The 23,541-nt window shown below is 45.6% G+C and overlaps 1 protein-coding gene and 1 non-coding gene across 3 annotated transcripts in view; one reads left to right on the top strand and one right to left on the bottom strand.

Annotated features, from left to right (window-relative positions):
- Window positions 1–23,100, bottom strand: part of Snx30 (sorting nexin family member 30) — a 98,347-nt gene extending 75,247 nt beyond the window's left edge. The window contains exons 1-2 of one of the 2 annotated variants that reach the window (XM_074051246.1): window positions 22,908–23,047; window positions 11,109–11,269 (exon numbers count right to left, since the gene is read on the bottom strand). In XM_074051246.1, coding sequence (XP_073907347.1) covers window positions 11,109–11,165 — 57 coding nt within the window. In that variant the 5' untranslated portion in view covers window positions 11,166–11,269; window positions 22,908–23,047. Of the gene's footprint in view, window positions 1–11,108; window positions 11,270–22,907 lie in introns of both variants that reach the window. The other variant, XM_020170841.2, reaches the window with a different exon arrangement.
- Window positions 1,387–1,519, top strand: LOC141415988 (small nucleolar RNA SNORA21). The gene has a single exon (XR_012440926.1). It is a non-coding gene; the product is annotated as a small nucleolar RNA SNORA21 (small nucleolar RNA).
- Window positions 23,101–23,541: the final 441 nt, after the last annotated feature.

Consider the following 23,541-nt stretch of genomic DNA (forward strand, 5'->3'; position numbering starts at 1 on the left):
AGTTCCAAAGCCACCCCCTTAAGACGTTTTCCTTCTCAACTCACCCCCCTCCCCAGCACCTGCCACTCTGGGTTTGGTAACATCCACACCCCCACAGCATTCTCATCACGCCCCCACACCTAGCCCTCTCATGTCACCTATCATCTGGATCGCCACCACCTGTTTGTCTGCCTGCCCTTGCCCCACAGGTGTGAGGAAGCCTGGACTGGTGTCCACTATGTCACATTTCCAGCATGATGACTGGCAGTTTGTATTTTTAAAATACAGCCATAAGAATATTCCCACCCTAGAAGCCTATCTGCAATGTAACCTCTTCCCCATGGAGCGAGAAAGTCTACCAATCTACCCTGTTGGACGGGGTGGGCTCTCAGACTGCTTTGACTAAGGAAGATGGTATGCTATGTCACTTCTGGACACAGTGCTTAGATGGCCCAGAATTTTCCACCAGACTCTTAAAATGCTCATTCTTTTTTTTTTTTTGGCAGCACTGGGATTTGAACTCAGGGCCTCATACTTGCTAGGCAGGCACTTGAGCCACTTGAGCCACTCTGCCAGCCATAGAGACATCCCCTCCAGGTACGCATCCACTGTGCTTGAGTAGCACATGGTGATGTCACACATAGGCACTCTAGTCAACTGCCAGCCATGAGTCACCTAGGACAACAAGTCCAATGCAGGCTTTGATTGAGGGCAACCCCACTCAATACCTGACTACAACTATAGGAGACGTCCGTCCTCCCCCCAAGCAAAAACCACATACCTGAGTCCAGTCAGTCCACAGAACCACAACAGACAAAAGTAAATTTGCATGGTAGGTGGAATTGCTCAAGTGTTAGAGCACCTGCCTAGCAAGCGTGAGGCCCTGAGTTCAAACCCCAGTGCCACAAAAAAAAAAAAAAAAAAAAAAAAAAAAAGAGATCTGTGTTTTAATCTACTTAGTTTGGGTGGCTTATTAAGCAGGAGAACATAACTAGAATGATGTCTGCCTGGCAAACAAGTGGTAATAAGTGAAAGGATGATTAAATTAGCTGTGATATGATGCATGGCGCACAGCAAATTATTAATAAATGCTGCTATTATTTAAAGCTCATGAAAGGGGAAGAAACTACGAAAGAAACTGGGTCAAGAGGTTGCTACGCCCAGCCAGTGGAAAGCAATGAGATTCTTAAGTCCACGATGAGAATGGACTGAGCTCTGGGTTACACTCTTGTGTTGCTCCAAGTTCTCAGGAAACGGCAATATAAAATAAGAATCAGCCCACTTGGGACTGTTGGAGTGGTTTGAGTGTTAGAGCACCAACCTAAGAAGCATGAGGTCATGAGTTCAAGTCCCAGTACTGCCAAAAAAAGAAAAGAATTACCCCATTTTAAAAGCCAGAAAACACTCCCCCTTTTAAAAGCACTTAGTGGGCCCTTTGCTAATGACCCATTGAACCGTCAAGAAGGAGCAGAGTAAAAACACTGCTTTTGGGTGAAGAGGCAGCATGTGTTGTTTTGCTTCAATCGGTGGTATGACAAGTAAAAAAAAAAGCCAGAAAACAGGGATAGATGCCATCAGTCAATAAGAAATTTTGAGGAATTTCTGGAAGAGATTCAACAGAGAGGATCAAATTCACAGACAAATCAAATTTAGCCCCAAAACTTCAATAGGCCAAAGTGAGAAATGCTGAGTGTGAGAAGAGACGGGAGTTTTTTACCCAGCACCCCAAGTTCAGAGGCAACAGTGAATGTGAGCAGAAGAGAGTGCTGGAAAGGGAGGTGGAGGTTACCAAAGGATGGGGGTGCTGAGCTGCTAGTGCAACTTGAAGAAAGAGGAAGGGCACTTACGGAATAGCTGTGAAATTCTCACTGAGGGTGACTCTGCCCACTTCCTCAGCTGTTGAGGGTCCATCAGCCCACTGTCTTCTCATCACGGAGCACAGAAGGAAGCTGTGAAAAGGCAAGTCCGAGGACCCAGCCTCCATTCTCTTCCCTTCCTTGACCTCACCCCATCCCTACTCCAGTCCCTACAGCCCAGCCAGGGTCAACTGCAGAGTCATGGCACAAAGAAAAGAGTAATGGATACACAGCCAGGTGTTGTCACATGAGGTAAACCATCCAGATTGTTCTCCCCCTTAATTTATAGACACCATGTAGCACATTGGAGAATGAATCAGGACAATGCTTTGTTCAAGAAAGAAGATAGACTGTGATTGCAGCTCAGTGATGGGGTGCAATGCTCAGCATGCAGAAGACAAAGAGAGATGGAGAGAGTCAGAGAAGAGAGAGAGAGAAGGGGAAAGGGACAGATAGAGAAAGAGAGAGAAAAAAACAGAGAGAAGGAAAGAGACAGAGAAGAGAAAGAGAAGGGGAGAAAGGGAGAGAGAGAAAGAGAGAAGGGGAGAGAGAAAAAAGGGAGAAGGGGACAGAGAGAGAAGGAGAGGAGAGAGACAGACAAGCAGAGAGAAGGGGAGGGAGGGAGGGGGATGGGAGAGAGAAAGAGAGAAAGGATGATACTAATTTAGCGGAGAGCTGAGCTGGGGTCACTGTCAAATTTGAAGCAACTATTAAGAATCAGAAGAGACAGTAATTAAAAAATTAGCCACAATCAAGAACTCAAAGTGGGATAGTAATAAAACCTAGAAGGGAAAGTAAATGCAACCCCAAAGGTCTCTCCTTGTTCTGGAGAGAGTTACTAACTTTCAGAAAGAATTAATCCGCCTGTGGAAGAAACAATATAAACATTAGCCAAACAGAAACAGGGAACAGAATCCAGAGAAAAATAAAACAGAATACAGCAAACCAGAAATGGAGAAGAGGAAGAAAAAGTACAAGAAGCAGAAAATAAAGAACGAATATGAAATTTCATTTGAACCCAAGACCAAGTGAGAGTTACCCTAAGTATAAATGTAAGCACAGTTCAGTACTAAGAAATGAATTATCTATATTAAAAGATTAACAAAGAAAAAAAACCAAACAATACCCAAAGATGTTAAGGCATTTTATTATATCCATTAGCCTTGATATTTTTAAAAATTAGTAAGCTATCGGTAGGATTTTTTTTTTTTTCAGTACTAGGGTTTGAACTCAGGGCCTCAAGCACTCTACCACTTGAGCCACACCTCCAGTCTTTTTTGCTTTAGTTATTTCCTCACACTTTTTGCCCAAGCTGGCCTCAGGCCTCAATCTTCCTATCTCTGCCTCCCAAGTAGCTGGCATTATAAGCATGAGCCACCACACTGGGCTAAGAACATTCTTAACTTGATAAGAAATCAATAAACATTATAGCTAATGAGAAAACAATTAACACATGCCTTTTAACATAAAACAAGAATGAACTATTTTATTTAAGAATTTCCATAGGTCCGGGCCAATGTAATTTTAAAAAAGTCTTTTGAAAAAATCACAGAGCTGCAAAATATATGATTCCCTTGGATTTTCTAAGTAGACAATGAATTAAGATATTCAAGAATGTGTTAAGAATTCAGCAAGATAACTAGGTGTAAAGTAAAATAAAAAATAATACTATTATTTTTTGTATGCATTCCTACATAAGCAATAAGCACACAGGCAAAGAACAAAAATGTTCACCTTTTGATCTTGGGGCAGAAGAAAAGAGAGAGCAACCTGAAAATTCCTGAAGTTCAATGGCTTGTCCAAAGGAGATTTGGTTGGAAGCACCTAGCACAGTATCCAGCTGTTGATAAACATTTGATGAATAAATGAACGGAATATGAACTTCCCGATTAAGTCTAGTTTCTCTCGTTTCCCGTGGGAGAGAATTCTGCTTTCTGGCTTCTCCAGGTCTATGGCTCACAAATCAGACAGATTCCTCTTTCACTTTTCTGCATCCTCATGCCAAATAAGCCGAGGGTAATTCACTCTCATTGAAAAAAGATGAAAATCAAATAAAGGAGAGGAAATGAAGATGTCTGCCATAATGACATCACAGTAAAAGTCAAGTAAATATAACATGATTGTGAATATTTATTGCGGGCTGATTATTAAGGCCACCTACAATTTGGCCTCAAAGTCAGAGTAAATGAATCCTAAGCTGATTCAGGATTTTTCTGCCCACAATTTATGCACTTTTTTCTGCGAACAGGGACTATTTTCTCTTCCTCTTATACATTCGGTTCCATAATAATCTTCACTATAAACCTTATTGTTTTAGAAGGCATTTTTCCTTTTCTTTCATCTATTTCCCAATGATTAAAGTATTCCATCTATTGGAAGGTGAACCTATCTTTATGATCAGAACTATCAAAAATAAGCAAAGTCATCTACAATATGTCATTCATTCAATTAGGAGAATCACTTATGGGAAGCTTTTGGACCCTCTCATGCATAATCTCAGGAAGTATCAGAGCAACCTTGTATGGTACTACATTTATCATCCCCACTTTATTGGTGAGACAACAGAGGTTCAGAAGCAACTTGCCACGCAGTACGTGGTACTAGAACTCTGGAGACACTGCCCAGTACCTACAGTGCTCTAAGCAATCACTCCAATGTAACAATTCTAAACTTCCTGCTAGGCAACTGTGTACTTCCTTGCTTTGGAACAGTATTTGGTAGCAAATATACTTTATTCATTCAGCTGCTGGCAACATTGTTTCTCATACCCATTTACTATAACATCATAAAACTTTAGCTGGGCTTGGCAGCTCACACCTATAATCCCAGCACTCAGGAGGCTAAGAAAGGAGGAGCTCCAGTTTCAGGCCAGCCCAGGCTATATAATGAGTTCCAGGACAGCCTGGACTATGGAACAAGACCCTGTCTCAAAAACAAACAAGTAAAATAAAAATAAACCTATAGATAGATGAGCTTTTATTGACTCACAAATAAATCAATGGCAAGACTTTTCTTGCAGCCTCACCATAATTTAAACACAAAGAAAGTTTACAATGGAAATGTTGTGTTTCTGTCTGTCATAAATTAAGGAGCAAACATGCCAAGGTCAACACCTGAAAACACATTAATCTATGTGATACCGAAACTGGTTTGTGGGAAATGCAAACACTGCTTCAACCACTAATAATCTTGGAACACTACAGGTGTCTTTAGTAAATATTACCCTTTATTGCACTGCTATAATAAAGTCTAAGGGAATAGGAATGATTTGAGGAGAAGAAAAACCCACTGACCACCTTGTTCTTCAGAGTCAGGCTGAAAGTGAAGAAGTGGCACTCTGCTCAAACCACGCTCTTCAGATAGGCTTTGAAATCTTGCTCAATCCAAGATAGCACTGAGTCTAGAACACTACATAAGATACCTTCTGGGTTACTCAAAAAGCTTCGAGAATACCTGAAATAATGTGCCAGGTCTCCACGAGCGAGCAAAGGCAACTCAACTGCATCATCCTACAAAGTGGTGTCAGTGGAGTCCCTGCCACAAGCACCTCACAGAAAAGCTTCATTTCCAAACCTGATGAAAGTCTGGCCTCCCTCTTTGCAGAGAAGTAACAATGCAGTCAGACTTGGGCAATCCCTGGCTGGAAAAGGGACTGCTATGAGGGAAAGCAGAAAGGACGAGAGCTGCTGTCATGAGGCTGAAGACCTCTCCTCCTTTGCAAAGACAGGTGATGTCCAAGAGGGCAGAGGCAAGAGCAGGAAATGAGGCTTCAGTAAGTTCTAGACAACTGGGAAACAAGGGAAGGTTCTGCCCCTCCTGCATGACCTAGGCCAGAAAAGAATTCTTTAACCTAGACAAAAAGACAGTTCACAAGGTTGACCTACCATGAGGAGAAAGGGTAAAACTCGCCCCAAGCCAGTATTTATGGTATTTCATCAGACAGGTTAAAAACTACAAGAAGAGAGCTGGGGCTCAGTGGCAGAGCACTTGCCTAGTGTGTGAGACCCTCCCTGGGTTCAGGAAGGTGGGGGATGACACAGACAGAATGCACAAGACACTCTACTGGAAGAGCACTGTCTCTTTTACCACCTTAGCTACATACAGCTCAGCCCTGTATCTTTTGGGTTCTGACTCAGTTTTTTGGCAGCACTGGGATTTGAATTTAGGGCCTCACACTTGGTAGGCCTGAGGCTTGGTAGGGCCTCACTCTTACAGTTTGAGCCACTCCACCAGCCCTTTTTTGTGATAGGTTTTTTTCAAGATGGGGGTCTTTGGAAGTAATTGCCTGGGGGTGGCTTCAAACCACAATCCTCCCAGTCGCTGCCTCCCTTAGTAGCTAGGATTACAGACGTGAGCCACCAGCACCCAGTCTGACTCAGTTTTTAGCAGGGACCACATACATACCCACCTAACACAACAGTATAAGAGCCTTCCCCGCTCAGAAAAACATGATCAGGGTTGATCAGGGGTCAATCAGTCCAGATTTCCTTTACAATCGATATCAACCACTATTAACCAAATAAGCAAGAGAAAGGAGGGAGGATTCTTTCCCCCTAGTTTGGTCAAATGACCTCCAGGGGAGAAAGACCATACTCTGAAAGGGTCAGAACGTGACCTTCTGAAGGCAACACTGTATCCTTCCAAGACCATGAATTTTTTAACACGCACACACACACACACAGAAAGAGAGACAGAGAGACAGAGAGAGAGACAGAGATAGTAGCCCATATACAACCTGTACACTTTTTTTTAAATTTAATACATTTTTCCACAATTGCAATCAGTATTATAGGGCTCCCTATCCTTTTCAGTAGTACATTTCAAAAATCACTATCATTCACAAAGCCAGCCATTTAGGCTCTTTCTTTTGCTATTAAAAAATAATGTAACAAATATCCCTGCACACACACCATTCACTGAGTCAACAAATAAGTGTGTACTCATCCCGTCCTAAGTTTGTTCACACGCTGAAATTACTACATCAATAGGAAAACCAGATAAAGCCCCTGCCCTCAAGAAGGAGATGGATCCATGTGCTCAGTGGCTGGGATGGCCTGGGACTCTACAGCAGAGAAACAGCTACTGGAGCTGTTTCAGCTGTGAATGATGGGGACAGGACCCAACCATGTGGGAGTGGCACTAAGGCAAGAGGAGACAGATGGCAAGGCAGATGGAAGCAGTGCACAGAGACCACTCATCCAAGGAGCCTGGAGGTGATGGGGAGAGTAAGGCAGTAGCCTCAGAAAACTCCTCTAGTGAGGTAGACAGGGAGACAGGTGGAGAAAGAAAGGGAAGAAAGTCAGAAACTATAATGAGGGAATCAGGCCAAGAGGCATTAGAGGTTAACTAAGACTGTGCTCTGTGAAGAAACACAACACACTGAGCACAGTGCTAGGCCTGTATGGCAGTGATGATAAAGAGAATAGGCCCTGAAGTCGGGCAGACTCAAGTTCAAATCCCAACCTCACTCTCTTCTAGCTCTGTAACCTTGAACAAGTTACTTCACTCTCAAAGCCTATCTCCCCAGTTGTCAAAGAAGAATGAGCAAGTAGCCGTATCAGTAGTACCCTGAAATAACACAGAGAAGCTGCCTCTTCTGTAAGGGTTCCATAAAATGCGCAATGACTTCAGAACACACATCAGTGTCACCTCTGGGAGAAGGTGAGAACTGCAGAAGCTGCATGTCCCCCACGCAGGAGACAAGAACAATGGGAAGAGAGAGAATAACAGCTCAGGAAATTAAAAGCATTGAACACACGATGAACATGAAAGACTAGGCCTAAGGGAGGCAATGTTAAGGTTTCCTACAAACAGGGAATGCCAAGGAGGGATGATGAGACAGGGCACAAAGGAGTCCAGGCAGGCCACGGTCAACCAAGGCTGGACAAGCCAGCCCCGGGCACCACAGCTCATATACGAGCATATGCAGAGCGCCAGCATGGACAAGTGGTAATCATAACTGGACCTAGCAGCAGTAACTCCAAAGATACACTCAAGGCCAGCTTCACCATGCGGCTGCATGGACACTGCTCAGAAGGGTCCCACGCTGAATTTAAGGCTCTGCTGTCACCACCTTGACACTTAATTTTTTTAAAAGAGGTCATGTCAACCTTGGATACACTGGTAAAGAATGCTAACCAGAGTAATATGCACATAAACTAGGCATGGTGGTGCATGTCTGTAGTCCCAGCACTCCAGAGGCTGAGGCAGAAGAATTGGAGTTCAAAGGTAAGGCTGTCCTACAGAGTGAGACCCTATCTCAAACACACACACACACACACACACACACACACACACACACACACACACACATTTAAGGGCGGAAAATAAGGAATTTCCCCTTATCATAAGACTAGAAAACAATTATACAAATTCTCACTGAAACCAAAACTGACCATCCATTGAAAAAACAACATGGAATTATTACCTGAAATAGGCAACTCCAGGACCCCTTTAAGCACACTTCACCCTAGAATTTCTTTAACTGGAAAAAGCATCACTGTGACCCTCCTTCAGGACCATGTGTCCCTAATGTCCTGGAGAGTGGCAGTTTTCACTTATACTTCCTTTGTCTCACGTCCTGCACCCTGAGTGCCTACAATGTGAGGTCATGGTATGCGTCTACTATCTCCCAGGCATGATAGGCCCATAGAAATCTTTGAGAAATGAATAAAATGTCTAAGTGCCCTTAACAATTGCTACGCAAGTCATGAAATAAGCAAGATCGGCCCAGACAATGGCACAGGGCGACGTTGCTATACTGCATTTCTGCAGCACAGATGCTGAGACCAGCAGACGACAAGCTAGCTCCTCAGAACACACCTATGTCCTCATTTAACAGCCCTGAACAAGGTCTAGGCTCCGATTTCTGCAATAGAACAGCTAAGCTACAACCATTTTTATTCCAATTACAGTAAGATACTGTTTACCTAGAATATCGGAAATCTGTCCTGTGCCAGACAAATGACATATCCAGAATTTAGAGATCTTACTTACCAAGGAACATATGTCTTAAACAGTACAGAACACAGAGAAGGTACTCAGCTCTGCTGGAGTAAATCCATTCTAGCATTTCAAGTATTAACAAGGTATGTCGATTTTGATAAGAAATAAATGAGCATTAAAAGCATATACAAGTACAACAATAATATGATCATTTAAAAAAATCTAAAAAAGTTTTTAGAGAGCAAATCTGAGCCAGGTGTGGTGGTGCACATCTGTCATTCCCCAGCACTTGGGAAGCTAAGACAGGAAAATCATGAGCACAAGGGAAGCCTGGGCTACACAGAAAATTCCAGGCCAGCCTGGGCTACATAGCAAGACCCTGTTTTAAAAAACAACTAACAAACAAAGTTTATACAGCTTCCATAGGGAAATTTCTCTTCAACAAGTGTTGATTAAAGTGAAAATCCACATGCAAAAAGAATGAAGTGGTAGGCCTGGCACAGTGGTTCGAGCCTGTAATCCTATCTGGAGGCAGAGATCAGGAAGATCTCCATTTAAGGCCAGCCCAGGCAAAAAGTTCTTCAGACCCCATCTCAACCAATAAAAAGCTGGGTGTGGGGAGGTACACACCTGTCATCCCAGCATTCAAGGTAAAGACAGGAGGATCACAAGTTTAAGGCCAGCCTGACTACATAGAGAGATTCTGTTTCAAAAAAAAAAAAAAAAAATTTAAAGCCAGGCACCTGTGGCTCATGCCTATAACTCTAAGCTACTCAGGAGGCAGAGATCAGGAGGCTCAGAGTTTGAAGTTGGTACAGGCAAATAGTATGCAAGACCCTTATCTTAAAAATACCCGGCACAAAAAAAGCGGAATGGCTCAAGTGGTAGAGTGCCTGCCTAGCAAGTGTGAGGCCCTGAGTCCAAACCCCAATGCTACAAAAAAAAAAAAAAAAGTAAATGATTACAATTATTATTAACCTCAAATGTCAAAATTATTGTAGAAAATTGTACAAAACACATTTCAGTATGTTCCCCGGCCCCCAAAAAAGGTATAGAAAACAACCCAATGTCTATCAATATGAACAGATAAACAAAATGAGGTATAACCCACAAAATGGAACAGTACTCATAAAAAGGAATGAAATAATGTTGGGGAGAAGGAGAAAAGGGGAGATGTTGGTCAAAGGATACAAACTTTCTGTTATAAAATGAGTAAGTTCTAGAGACCTAACGTATAGCATAGTGACTACAATTAATAATAACATATTTTATACTTGAAATTAGCTGAGATTGCAAATGTTCTCAACACACCAAAGAGTGTGACTATGTAAGGTGATGGGTATGTTAGTTCATTGGCTTGATTGTGGTATCATTTCATAATACATAAATACATCAAAACATCACATTGTGCATCTTAAATAAATATAATTTTTATTATCAGTCATATTTCAACAAAGCTGGCAGAATAAAAACAACATGAAGTACTGATACATACTACAACATGGATGAGCCTTTAAAGCATTAGAATAAATGAAAGCTAGACAGAGGGACCACATGCTGTATGACTCTGTTCAAATGGACTGTCCAGTGCAGGGAATCATAGAGACAAAAAGCAGAAGTCATCCTTACAGGGCGCTGGGGGAAGGGGACAGTGTCTGCTAATGGGTTTAGGATGTCTTTCTGAAGTGATGAAAATGTTTTGGATCAGGTAGCGGTGACAGTTATGCAATCTCACTAATATATTGAAAACCACTAATTGTATGCTTGAAAAGGATGAATTCTGTGGTGGGCACAGCCTGCAGTCCCAGACTCAGGAGTCTGAGGCAGGAGGATCGCTTGAGCCCAAGAGATCTAGGCTACCTGAGCAACAACCAAGACTCCACATCAAAAAAAAAAAAAGGTGAATTTTATGGCATGTGAATTGTATTCCATTTTTTAAAAAAACACACACATATGCCTTAGAGAATTTGGAGTCTGGACTATTTTATAAGATAGGGTCTCACTATGTAGCCCAAGCTGGCCATGAATTCCTGATCCTCCTGCCTAGGCCTTCTGTGTTCTGGGATTACAGATATGTACCACCATGCCCAGCCTCCTATCGTTTTTGACCTGCCCTTCCTCAAATTCCTGTTTTACTCTCACCATGAGCAGCAGCCAGGACCAAAGACCTTGTAGTGATCTTCTACTGTTGGTCTAGCACACACCATGGCTGCTTCTGGGACCCTGAAGCCTGGAGTAAGAGCTGTCATGCTCTTCCAGACTCCTCCCCCAGCTGTAGGCGATTGGTCCAGGCTGAGGTCCCGGGCCAAGTTTAGCCAATCACAGTACCTCCAGGTCCAGAGGGAGGGTCTGAGGACAGGCGTGTAATGCCAGCCTCCTCGGCATTTTCCCCAGGGAAGAGAGGTTCAGTATCTCTCTGGAGACCGAGCTGTGCAATGTGAAGGGTGCGAGCTGCCAGGGCTGCGTTTCCCGATATGGAGGACACTTATCTGAGAAGAGAATGAAACGGCTCCTCAGTGGCATTCAGAGGTTCCAGCTCACACCTATGTTAAGTGAGCCTGGCAACAGCTTCACCTTTGTGCTCAACTTAATAAAAGTTGGGTATCTAATAGGCACAGAAACTGACTGGAATACTCCCTGAGCCTAGACAAAACTGCCTCCCCCAACCTTCTAGGACAACAGCCTTCTCCCTAGACCCCCTGCGTCCAGGCTCTACCCACCCAATCCTTGCTCCATTACTGTGACCTTTGTTAAAACCACAACTATGGCCTGCTCCTCCCCTACTTAACACTTGATTGGCCTCCCAAAGGTTCAAGTTAAAGCCCTGACATTTGCCTCCACAGACAGCAGTCTGTACTCTACCTAGTTCTCCAGCCTCAGGGCTCACCAGCCACCCCCCTCCCCCCACCCCAGCAGGAGTGTCTTGACACTTAAGTGTTGGCACATTCTGGGGCTTTGGTCTTTTTTTTTTTTTTTTTTTCTTTTTAACCCCAAATCGCTCTTCCTGCCTCTGTCCACCTGTAAATCATCTACTGCGTTCTCCAGGTCAAACTTTACCTCCTTTGAAAAAGCCACAACTCTCCTAAGCAAAGCCACCCCTTACTTTACTCCCTGTACATAACTTTCCTAATAACTATAGCAGATGCCATCGGTGCCCACCTGCACTTACACATCCATACATCCTCCCCTCATCCTGACCACTTCAGCACCCTCTGACCTGACTCCCAACCCCAGCACCTACATTTCTCAGTGTGAGAAACTTCCCCGGCTGCTGAACTTGCTTTGCCCACCACTGGACAGCCTGGAAAGTGTTTGGGAACTAAAGTCAAACCCCAGCAAGCCCCATTCAGCCAATGACAGAGGAGAGTTGCTGTTTGAAGACCCCAGCTTCCTCCCCCTTTGAACAAAGCTCCAGCTCCACTCAGTGGGAAGTGGCTTGGTACCATACCCTTGATCACTGACCTTCCCCTCCCTGTCTCACTTCCTTGCTCCTTTGATGCTGCATCCTCTACCTCTCAAAGGAACTTCCCTCAGGGCCTGCTTCTAATGCTGCAAGTCCACAAAGTATCAGCAGACAGGCTGGGTGTCCCTTATCTGAAATGCATGGGCCCAAAAGTGTTTCAGATTGTGGAATATTTGCAGTTTACCAACCGAGCACCACTAATCAAAAATACAAAATGCTCCAACACCCAATGTTCAATTTTCAGATTTCATAGACTACAGATTTTCAGATTAGGGATACTTAACTTGTAGTGATTACTGTGTCCACAACACTATTTTAAATACTCATTCAAGTTTCAGAACACTCCTTTAAGAAAGTCCAAAATTTAGATGAGGAATTAGAGGCATTACCAGGTCAAGCAATTTGCCCAAGCTGAGAGCCAGTGGCTCATGCTTATAATCCTAGCTACTAGGGAGGCAGAGATCAGGAGGATCACAGTTCAAAGCCAGCCCCAGGCAAATAGTTCAACAGACCTTATCTCAAAAAAAAAAAAAAATCCATCACAGAAAAAGGGCTGGTAGAGTGGCCCAAGTGGTAAGAGCACCTATCTAGCAAGTATGAGACCCTGAGTTCAAACCCCAGTGCCGCCAAAAAAAAAAAAAAGAAGAAATTTGTCCAAGGCTAGAAAGCTCGTAAATATGTTTGCCCTTTTCACTGGATCATGAACCTCTCAAAGGGAAGACCTGCTTTTCTCTACACCCCCAGCATCTAGCACAGAGCCAGACCTGTAACAGATGCTCAAAATAAAGTTTTAAAAAGTACCTGCACTCAGATACCCATGAGTGCTGCGTGCTTTCCCAACCTCTGTGCCTTTTCTCCAGCAGGAACACCTTCCCTAAGCATCCCTCTTTCCTCCTTTACATAAGCACAGAAATTCCCACAGATGCCATTAACTTCTCATCCCTCCTCTGAAATAAAATGAAGAATTCTGCGGGCAAGGCAGACATAAGACAGTGTATGACCCTCTGATTCTAAAATGAACTCAAATGTTCACACAGGCATTTGTGCCACTGCCAAGCTGCTGCCCCTGTGCCTACTTCACCTTGACAGCCCCGGTACATCATGGTGCACCTGCCTTCTTCCCCATAGCCGCCTCTAACCTCAGCTCCTGCCTGTCCTTTTATTACCAACATCACTTTGTCTAAATTCTCACTTCACCTTCTTCCTTTTCTACTCCCACCTCCATTTGGATCTACTTGGATCACATCTATTTAATAAAAACAGTTTTAGCAGGCTCTCAACAGTGGGCTTCAGATGACCTCTGTCCTGAACTCTTGTTCAAAACTGTATCCTAGTCATTTGTACACGTCCCTCACACACTTGTTTCCCAGTCTAGGTCACCCCCCTCTCAGTGAGGGCACCAATCAGCTATGGGCTAAGGAACCAGATATCTCCACTACCCCAAAGCTAGTCATCTTTGTATTACCTAGTCCTCTTCCCCCAGGCAGCAACTGAAACCTCAGCCAGGCTACCCCTTGTGCCTTACCTGTCCCAGTGGCCATCCCAAGCACTGATCACACAATTCCCTGCTGGCTATTGCCAGAAGAAAAACAGCTGACCTCTCCATCACAGCATTCCCTCCTGACCATCAACCCAAGTCCTCTCTCACCAATCTTCACCTTGAGATGTTCAAAACCCACTCCCCACACACGACCCAACTCCAGCCTCCTCTGACAAGCATGGGGCTTCCCATCTTGGGAGCACTGCTCAAGCCCTAGCTCAGTTAAAAGACCTCAAGGACCTGGCGAACACATACCTCTGCTACCTGAGCCCATGCGTGAACATATACTTCAATAAGGGGGCACAGCAACAGGAAGCTCCCCCCAACACTCCCAAAGCAAAACTCAATTTTCACTTCATATTTTAAAGTGAATTTTTTTTCAGTCTTAAGCAACAATCCAAACTGAAAGTAGTGTCAACAGAAGGGAATTTATTACCTACAATAACCAAGAATCCATGCTAGCTTCAGGCACAGCCAGCTCCAGAATTCAAGTGACCTTGCCCTGCCTCCTTCCTCTAAGCTCTCCTTCCCTCTCTGGCTTTTCTGCAGTGCGGGGGATCCAAGCCAGGGCCTCTGCATGCTAGGCAAGCTCCACCCCCACTCTACCACTGAGCTATATCCCCAGCACCCTCTGGCTTCCTTCGTAAGCAGGTACTCTCTGCAAGGCAGAAAACAAGTGCTTACAATCTAATGGCATTCATCTAGCAAGTCTCAGAACAACTGGCTCTGCAAGGGTCACAGTCCATGAAGGACCCTATTTTGGCCAGTAGAAGATATTGATAAGAGACCTCGAGAAGGCAGGAGAGGAGAGAAGCCTGGGTAGTTCTCCCCCTAGCCCAACTCCTGCTTCAGACAGGGTCTCTGGCCATGTTGCTTCCTTTCCAGGGCCCCCTTCTTCTGTAGCCCCAACTCCTGCCAAGCAGCCTAGCCACCAGGCTAGTTCCCTCAGCAGCTCCTGGCTTCTACTAATACCATGTTCTCCATTGACCCTCCAGCCCTGAGGGTGACATGACAGCAGCTTTCTGCTCTCCAGGTTATCTCACCACCACCCCCTGCGTGGCTTCTCAGGTGTTCCATCACCTAGGTAACTAATTCCCTGTAGCAGTCTCTCTGTCTGAAGTACCTTCAGTCTTTTTTTGTTCCCTGATTGGACCACAACAGACGCAGAAATTGACAAAGGAGAGATAAAATGTAGAAAGAAAATGTGGAGAGTGAAATATCAAGGAATAAGAGCCACCACCTCACATTTACCGAAGACTCACTGTAGATCAGGCACCACTCTATGAACTCAATGGATCTTCCTATCAACCCAGTGATGGAGGCACTTCTGCTACCCTCCTTTTACAGATGAGTAAACTGAGGCTCAGAGAAGCTAAATAATTTGCTGTTATCAAAATTGTAAGTGGCGGATCTGAGACTCAAACCCAGACAACCTGGCTCCAGAGTACACTCTGTAAAACAGGAGACAAGAGCAAGTGCCACAAGCAGGAGGGTTCTCAACAGGATCAGGTGCTCCCTGTCAAGAGGTCAGGTGAGATAAGGATGGAGGTAAAGACTGGATTTAGCAATAAAGAAGTCAAGGTAGAACCTGAAAAGCAAAGTCAGAAACTAGACAGCAAGAAACTGAGTAAGCCAAAGGTTAGTAAGTACAGGCAACAACAGCAAGTCATCCTTCAAATTTGTTTATGAAGAGGAGTCTAAAACTTAGCCATGCGATGGAGGAAGAGAGAGCAGTACAGCAGAGTTTACTTCACTCTTATTGTGAGTGTGTTTATAGGCCGATAGGACTGAGCCAGTTGAGAATGTAGACATCAGCTTTGCATTACTACAATGAAATACTTGAGGCAACTAATTTTATAAAGAGAAAAGGTTTCAGCTGGGGAAGTAACCCACTGGTAGACCACATGTTTAGCATGCATGAGGCCCTTGGTTCAACGTCCCCACCCTCCCTACACACACACACACACACACACACACACACAAAGAAAGGTTTATTTAGCTCAGGTTTTGGAGGTTCAAGGGCATAGTTACTCTATCAGCTCAGTTCTGAGGACTCCAGGGGCAAGTGGTAGTGGTAAGAGGATATGTAGGAGAAGTGGTCACATCTTAAGTAAGAAGAGAGATTGTGGGGTCCCACAATCCCTTCCAAGGGTAGGCTCCCAAGGACCTAAAGATCTCTCACTAGGCCCCACATCTTAAAAGTTCATCCACCTCCCAATACCACCCCCCTAGAAACCAAGTCCCCAACACATGAACCTGTTCTGGATGCAAACTATATTCAAACTGCAGCAGAGGGAGTTTGCAGGCATAAGTATAAGGGAAGGGTCTCCAAGTGGCTAGACAGGGTGGGCTATACCCAGGGTCAGCCCTAGCATCTCTTCAACTGGAACAGGGAGCAAGAAAGAAAAGAAGGCTATGAATTTAGGTTATTCCAAAATTCGGTGAAAAGAAGTGCTTTTCTGGTGGGGTCTATGTTCTCTAAGGTGGAAGGCATTGTCAGCAGAACGGGAGGGTAGAGTTCATGCAGGAAATGTGAGGAGCAGAAAAAGAGCTTGAGATGAGCCACTGTGCAGATGAGAACCTATGTGGATGTAAAGGGGTGCCCAGCACCATCAAGGCCCCTGTTGTAATTGGAACCTGTGAATTTACATCAGCAGCAATGCTTGCAGTGCTTCTGCACCCCGGGCACTGGTGAAAGACACGAAGGAATGAATGACCCAGGTTGGGTATAACAGGAGAAGAGCAGGGAAACTAGTAAAGAACAGGACTCTTGATGAGAGGGGCCATGGAATCTAAAGAAGGTAGGGAAAACAAGAGGTCAGAGGACAGGTGTGGTCACTTACTACTGACTCAGAGACCAGAAGGACGGGAGGGTAAGGAAGAGAAGACAGTATCTGTGCAGAAAAGGGAACTCCTGAACACTGATGATGGGAATGAAGATTGGTATAGCCAGTGTGGAAAGCAGTATGGAACTTCCTAAAGAAATTAAGAACCAGAACTACCACATGACCCAACAATCCCTCTTCTGGCCATATACTGTACCTAAAGCAAATGAAACCACCCCCCACCCCGGTAGATATCTTCACTCCCATGTTCACTGCAGCACTAGTCACCATAGACAAGATCTTGAGACAACCTAAGTGTCCATCTGATGAATGGATAAAAAATCGATAGTATATATAAACAATGGAATATTACTCAGCTATAAACAAAAAAAAAAGGCCATGAGGCAATCTGCCACAACGTGAGCCTGCAGGGCAGTATGCTAAGTGAAGTCAGCCAGAAAGAAAAATACTACATGATTTCATATGTGGAATCCAAAACACAGCATTAAACAGATAGAAGACACTGGTATCAGTGGTTACCAGGGCAGGGAGGAACGAGGGAGATGCAGGTCAGAGATCACCAAGTAGCAGAAATGTAGGATGAACACATCTAAAGAACAAATGTACAGCATGCAGATTACTTAGCTGCTCTGACCACAAAACCAAAATAAAACAGGGAGAGAGGTTAACCCTGTGAGATGAAAAATAATGTCAGTTTGCTTCATGATAGCAGCCTTTGAACTATCTATATGTATTCAATAACATGCTATATATCTAAAATGTACATGATAAAAATCTCTTAAGACACCTACTGCTATTTCAGAGCCAAAGTGGTTCTAAGAATTATGATGCAAGAGAGTGCCAGTGATAGGACAAACTGCAAAAAATGGTGACAGTGGTTGGAGATAAAAAGGCCAAAGAACTGATAGTTTGAGAGATTCAGCCAGCCATGAGGATGGCTGAGAGCCCCATGATTTGATAAGATAGTAAGTTAGGGTCTAAAGATTTTACTGAATGAGAGTGAAAAAGAAAAGTTAGAAAATGACAGGAATGGGCCAGAGGTATAGCTCGGTGGTAGAGCGCTTGCCTAGTGTGTGCAACTGGGTTTGATCCTCAGCACCATGTAAAAAAAAGTTTTTAAAAACCAAAACAACAGGGAAGGTAATGGAAGGTCTACAGGGAACATTTATTGTTTCCTGCTTATCCAACGTGCACTCCTCTTCCTTCTGGTAACAGAAAGATCTGATTTCACTTTGTATTCCTGTGTGTGTGTGTGTGTGTGTGTGTGTGTGTGTGTGTGTGTGTGTATGTATGCGTGTGTGTGCATGCGTGTGTATGTGTTTGTATGTGTGTGCATGTGTGTATGTGTGTGTATGTGCATGTGTGTATGTGTGTGTGTGTGTGACCCCAGGCTTCACGTATGATGAGTAAGTGCTCCACAACTAAACTCCCACCCTGATTTTACTTTAGAAACTAACTCCTTGCTTCCCAAGCACAGAGAGGCTTCCAAAATATTAGTACATTCTGTTTCTTAACATGAGGAATACGAACATGAATGTTAATATTATTTATTCTTTAAACTATACTGAGATTTTATTACTTAAACTCATAGACTTCATTTGTATATTTCACTTTTTTTTTCACTTGCTAGGTAGGCGTTCTACTGCTTCAGCAATACCTTTAAGCCCTATTTTTTTTTTTAATCCTTCTCTTCAGTCCAAAGGTTAAAGCACCTGATCCACGTCTGCGAAATCAGAGTTACAAGGACAGGTTTAGGCATCTGACCCAATTTAGACAGGGAGACGCCAGCCTAGAGCAGAGCTCTCCCAGAACTGTCAGGAGAGAGGTGTGCTTTTTGCTGGAGCTGTGAAGCTTGTCTGTAGAGCATATCCCTTCACTAATTTGAGAATAAAAAAAGCACAGAAGAAACCAAAGCCAAGAGATGGCAAGTGGCAGATTCCCAACATCATTTGAAAGCTCTGTTTCAGACATTCCTGAAGCCAAAATACTTGGGTCTTTTCAACAGGAACCAGTCATTTGGTTTTTTCTCTCTCTAGCCAGTTTGCTTTGGTGTGTGTCCTTTTAGAACTATCCTAACTCAGTGGAGCAGTCATACAAGGTAGTCTCAATTCATCAGCCTGTATGCTCCTTGCCAGCACAGGAGTCCAAACGGTCCCTCCTCCTGCTCAACTATAATACCCCCATACCTGGCACTCAAAGTAAAGACCAACGTCCTGGAGGGAGAGGGGGCTGCCAGGGCCAACACAGTCTGACCCCTCCCTTCCTTTGTGACAATCTGTTGCTCACTCTGCCCAGCCACACTCACCTCCACAATGATCCCTGACACACCGGGCCTGTGCTTTAAGCCTCAGCTTGGGCTGTGCCCTCCACCTGATGTCCACCTGCTAACTCCTCATTTCACTCAAATCTGCTCAAGTCTCCGATTCCCAGTAAGGCCAACCTGAAGCACCGTCCCCTCCCCGCCCCTCGCCCGGCCCTGCTCTACTTTTTCTTCCTGATCTTACTGCATAACACAGTATATTCTCACTTACATGTGCCCCAGGAAGACAAGGGACTTTGGCTGGTTTCTTCAATAATCTTAGGTTCCTAGAACAGTGCCTGGCTCATAGCAGGCCCTCGAATATTTGCTGAATAAACTAAAAGAATGAGATTTGCTAAACACAATGGCAAATGTAGTGAGAAGACCCTGATTCCCATCTCCTGACAACAGAGTAAAAGAGGAAAAGGCATCCATTTTGAAGACTTCGAGGAAGTCTAGGGGGCAGGAAGTAGGTGGAAGAGTCAGGCAAAGAGGCTGAGAGAGGTGTTAACCACAGACTGGTGCTTAAGAGGATCAGACTTTTAGTTTCAGAAGGCACACACAAGTAAGCATCTGAGTCAGAGGAGAAATGGCTTCCAGCAATTCGTAGATGAAAGTTAAAAAGAAGAAATAGGTCAAGTGAAGTGTTTACATTTTAGGTAAAGAAGAAAAATGTAGCCCTATAAGGCCTGGTGGGTTTAGTTGGCATCAGAATTAAGTCCTTCCAACCCTTATAGATAGAAAAAATTCCTCTCATCAGCCACAATTGGAGTTTCTCTCCTCCTTGAGCACCACAGAGGCCATTTGGAAGTATCAGCTGGGCCAAGATGCAAGCTGTTCACAGCACCATCCCATCCAGGGCCATAGAACACAAGTCCACTCTGTACAACTCTGCACTGTGAATAGCCTGTCAAACCTTTATTCCCCTTGCCCAGAACCAACCCTGCATCCTTGTCATTAGGGATCCCAACCCCAACGTCCAATGAGGCAAGAAAACAGGCTTCTTTTCAAAAGACAGACCATGGCTCGACTTTTCCACCTGCCCTCCAACAACCCCCATGCTGCCTAGCAAGGCAAGAAAAAGCCAGGCAAACAGAAGGCTTCTCTTTACAAAAACTCAGGAGAACCAAGATTCAAAGAAAACGTTACTCAAAGAAACAAGCTTCAATGTGTACCCTCTAAGGAAAAGTAGCTTACTTTAAATCAGGCCCTTGGGACTGGTGTCATTTACATGCTCTCCACAGATGTTAAGAGACTTATTAAATGTTCAATAATTAATAACAGTATCTTCAAGATTGCCTTTCCCAAAGAATCTTGAGAAAGAAGTCATCAGTAAACAGACTTGGGCCCCACTCCTGCCAACCAACCAGATCATAGTGTTACTTGGCATTTGTCTTCCAAATACTTATTAGTAAAATAGCCACATTTCTGAGTCAAGTAGTATCCAAGAGCAGACGATCAGGCATATATTTAAAACAGCTATCCAGCCAGGCATGGTAGTACCTTTAATCCCAACTATGGAAGAGACTGAAAAAGGAAGATGGAAAAAAGTTTGATGCCCACCTGGGCTAGCTATACAATGAGTTCAAGGCCAGCCTGGGTGACGTAGTGAGACCTCGCCTCAAAACAAAAATTAAACAGGGCTGGAGGTGTGGCTCAGTGGCAAAGAACTTGCTTAGTATACATAAGGCCCTGGTTCGATCCCCAATACCACAAAAAAATAAAATAAAATAACTACCTTTAGGGCTGGGGAGATAGCTCAGTGGTACAGCATTTGCTTAGCATGCTCAAGCAAGGACCTGAGTTTTAATCCCAGGAAACTGAAAAAAAAAAAGCTAAGTTAGTAGCCAAGATGGCCCCATTGATCTCACCTCCTGGTATTCACTCCCTGGTATTCATACTCTCTTCCCATTATACCAGGGTCAGTCTGTGACCCACAGAATACAACAGAGATATGCCACTTTTGAGATTAATTTGTACAAGAGTTGGATCCCTTGCTCTGGAGGAAACCAGTTGCCATGTTGAAGAGCCTTATGGAGAGCTGATGGGTGAACTCAGAAGCTAGGTTGGATTTTCCCCAATCTAACATTCAGATTGACTGCAGCCTCCTGTGAGACCCAGGTCAGAACCACCCAGGTAAGCTGCTCCCAGATTCCTGACCCACCAGCACTATTTTCAAGTGCTAAATTCTGGGACAACTTCTTACACAGCAATAGGTTATTCACTATCTTACACAGAACTGAGAAGGAAATCAGAAGGTTTAATCTCAGTTCCTATTCTACATCCATTTCAAGCCAATTTCTCTGTTGATAAGAAAGCAACAATTAGCCAGGTCCTGGTGGCATTACAACTGTAATCTTCACTACTCAGGAGGCAGTGATGGGAATCAGGAGGATCAGATCCAGGTTTGAAGCCAGCCCCTGACAAATAGTTCACCAGACTCTATCACGAAAAAAAACTCATCACAAAAAAATAAAAGGGCAGAGTGACTCGAGCAGTAACAGTGCCTGCCTAGCAAACTTAAGGCCCTGAGTTCAAACTCCACGCAAAAAAAACAAAAATTAGTCATTCAACAATTACTTTTTGGAATGTCAAAGTAATGGACAAGGGATTTGCAAGCTACATATGCTTTCATATAGTCTACAATCTCCTATAAAATAAAAAAGAAGGACTGGAACTGTGGTTCAACATAAAGAGCATCTGCTTTGCAAGCCCCAAGCTCTGAGTTCAAACTCCAGTACCGTCAAAGAAGAAGAAAAAGTTGGAGGAGCTACAAAGAATTACAGGTGCCAGCAAGAAACACACACCCCTTGAGCTCCTCAATCCACATTAGCTCAAGTTTTCTCTTTCCTAATGCTTTACAAACCCTCTCCGGAAGATACATTTTGAGTGCTCCCTGGTCATTTTGAGTGCTCAGGGATCTTACCACTGTAAGGACAGCAAATTCTGGGCCTCTCATACTCATTATTACTGCATCACATGTCCTCAAAGCTAAGCAGAGGAGAGAGTTAGGTCTCCTGATCCCATTAATAGTGGGAGGAGGAAGAATTCTTTTAGTATTTTACTAGGCAGCGGAAATCCTGATCCCAAGTGCTGAGAACAATTCGAATTTCTGCAATTAATGACTAAATGGCAACAGGAGCACTGATACAATCGAAGCTCAAATCCTGGTCACAGCTACAAGGGCGATGGGGGCAGGGGAATTTCCCCTCACTGGACTCTGCCTTCTCTCCGAGCAGCATGAGGGCTGTGACACTCGGAGAAAATCAGAAGCCTCCCTCTGCACAAAGAAGGTCAAAGGGCGAGCTTTCTTTTCTTCAACCACAAAACCAGCCTTTGCCAAACCTACACCATGTGGTAGGCCATGGGAGGTGCATGAAGCCCCAGGGAGAAAACCACAGCGAGACTCTCCTCCCGCCGCAGGCTGGGGTCTGAGTCAGGTGACTCCTCAGGGCAAACAGCAAACCTAAACAAAGATCACTCCCCACATGACTGACGGGGAAAGAATACCGCTCTCGCGGCCGCATTCAGGCCGCCCAGTCCTACCCCCTGAAAGCCATTAACTCTGGCTTCTTTGCAGTCCCAGGAAACTGGAGGCGCTACAAGTTATTGGGCAGCTCAGCCTCCAGGGATGCACCTGGAACCCGGGCCACCGGCGCCTAGCGCAGTGCACCCGCCTCTGGCCTCAACGCGCAGGCGGGACCCCTCCCCACCAGCTGTCACCCTCGCACGCGACCCGTCACAGCCAGAGAAGCCCATCCCCTCTGGCCGCTCCCCCTGCAGCTGCGACCCCGCAGGGGTAGCACAGGGGAGACGCTTTTTCCAAGAGCTCTGGGGGCGACGGCACGCCGGGCACCCCGGGAAGGGTCTCCAGGGTGGGCGCGGCAGGGTGCCCCCTAGGGTGGCCCCGGATCTATCATCCCCGCCCCACCCCCGCAGGCGAAATAAGCCTCCCAGTCCCCAGATCCATGCGCCCTACCTTGTCACCGAAGCTGCGGACCATCAGCAGGTCCGGGCTGGGCGTGCTATCGCCGCCCACGGCCTCCTCGCTGCTGGAGCCGGCCAGCGGGTGCGGCATGTCACGCAGGGACTGGGGCCCCGTGGACGGCAAGGCCTTGGGGGGCCCTCCCGCCATGGCGCGCACGGCTCGGGGCGCGCCGCCGCCGCCGCTTCCTCCCGCTGCCCCGGCTCCCCGAGCGCTCCGGGCCGCGGCCCCGCTCTCAGCCCCCGCTCGGTCCGCGGCCCTGCACCAGCCGGGAGGGAGCCGTCGCCGCCACCGCCGCCACCACCGCCAAGGCCCGTCCGCTCGTCGTCCTGCCTGCGGAGCTGGGCTTTCCCTGGAGCCGCACGCCCCAGCTCTGCGCCCAAGCCCGCCGCGGTGAACCAGCACCTCGGCCCCAGCGCCCAGCCCGCACCGCCACGCCGCCCACCGCGCGCGGCCCCGCCCCCGCCCTGCCTCAGCCTCGGGAGGGGCGGGAGGAGCGAGGGCGGGGCCGCGGGGAGGGGAGGGGAGGGGAGGGGAGAAGAGGGGAGGGGAGAAGAGCGGAGGAGAGGCGAAAGCTCCGCCCCCGCCCGGCCGCGGGGCGGGAAGTGTGCCCTCTGCGCTCAGCCCA

This window comes from Castor canadensis, chromosome 13 (assembly GCF_047511655.1).
Source record: "Castor canadensis chromosome 13, mCasCan1.hap1v2, whole genome shotgun sequence".
In the NCBI taxonomy this organism is placed as follows: domain Eukaryota; kingdom Metazoa; phylum Chordata; class Mammalia; order Rodentia; family Castoridae; genus Castor; species Castor canadensis.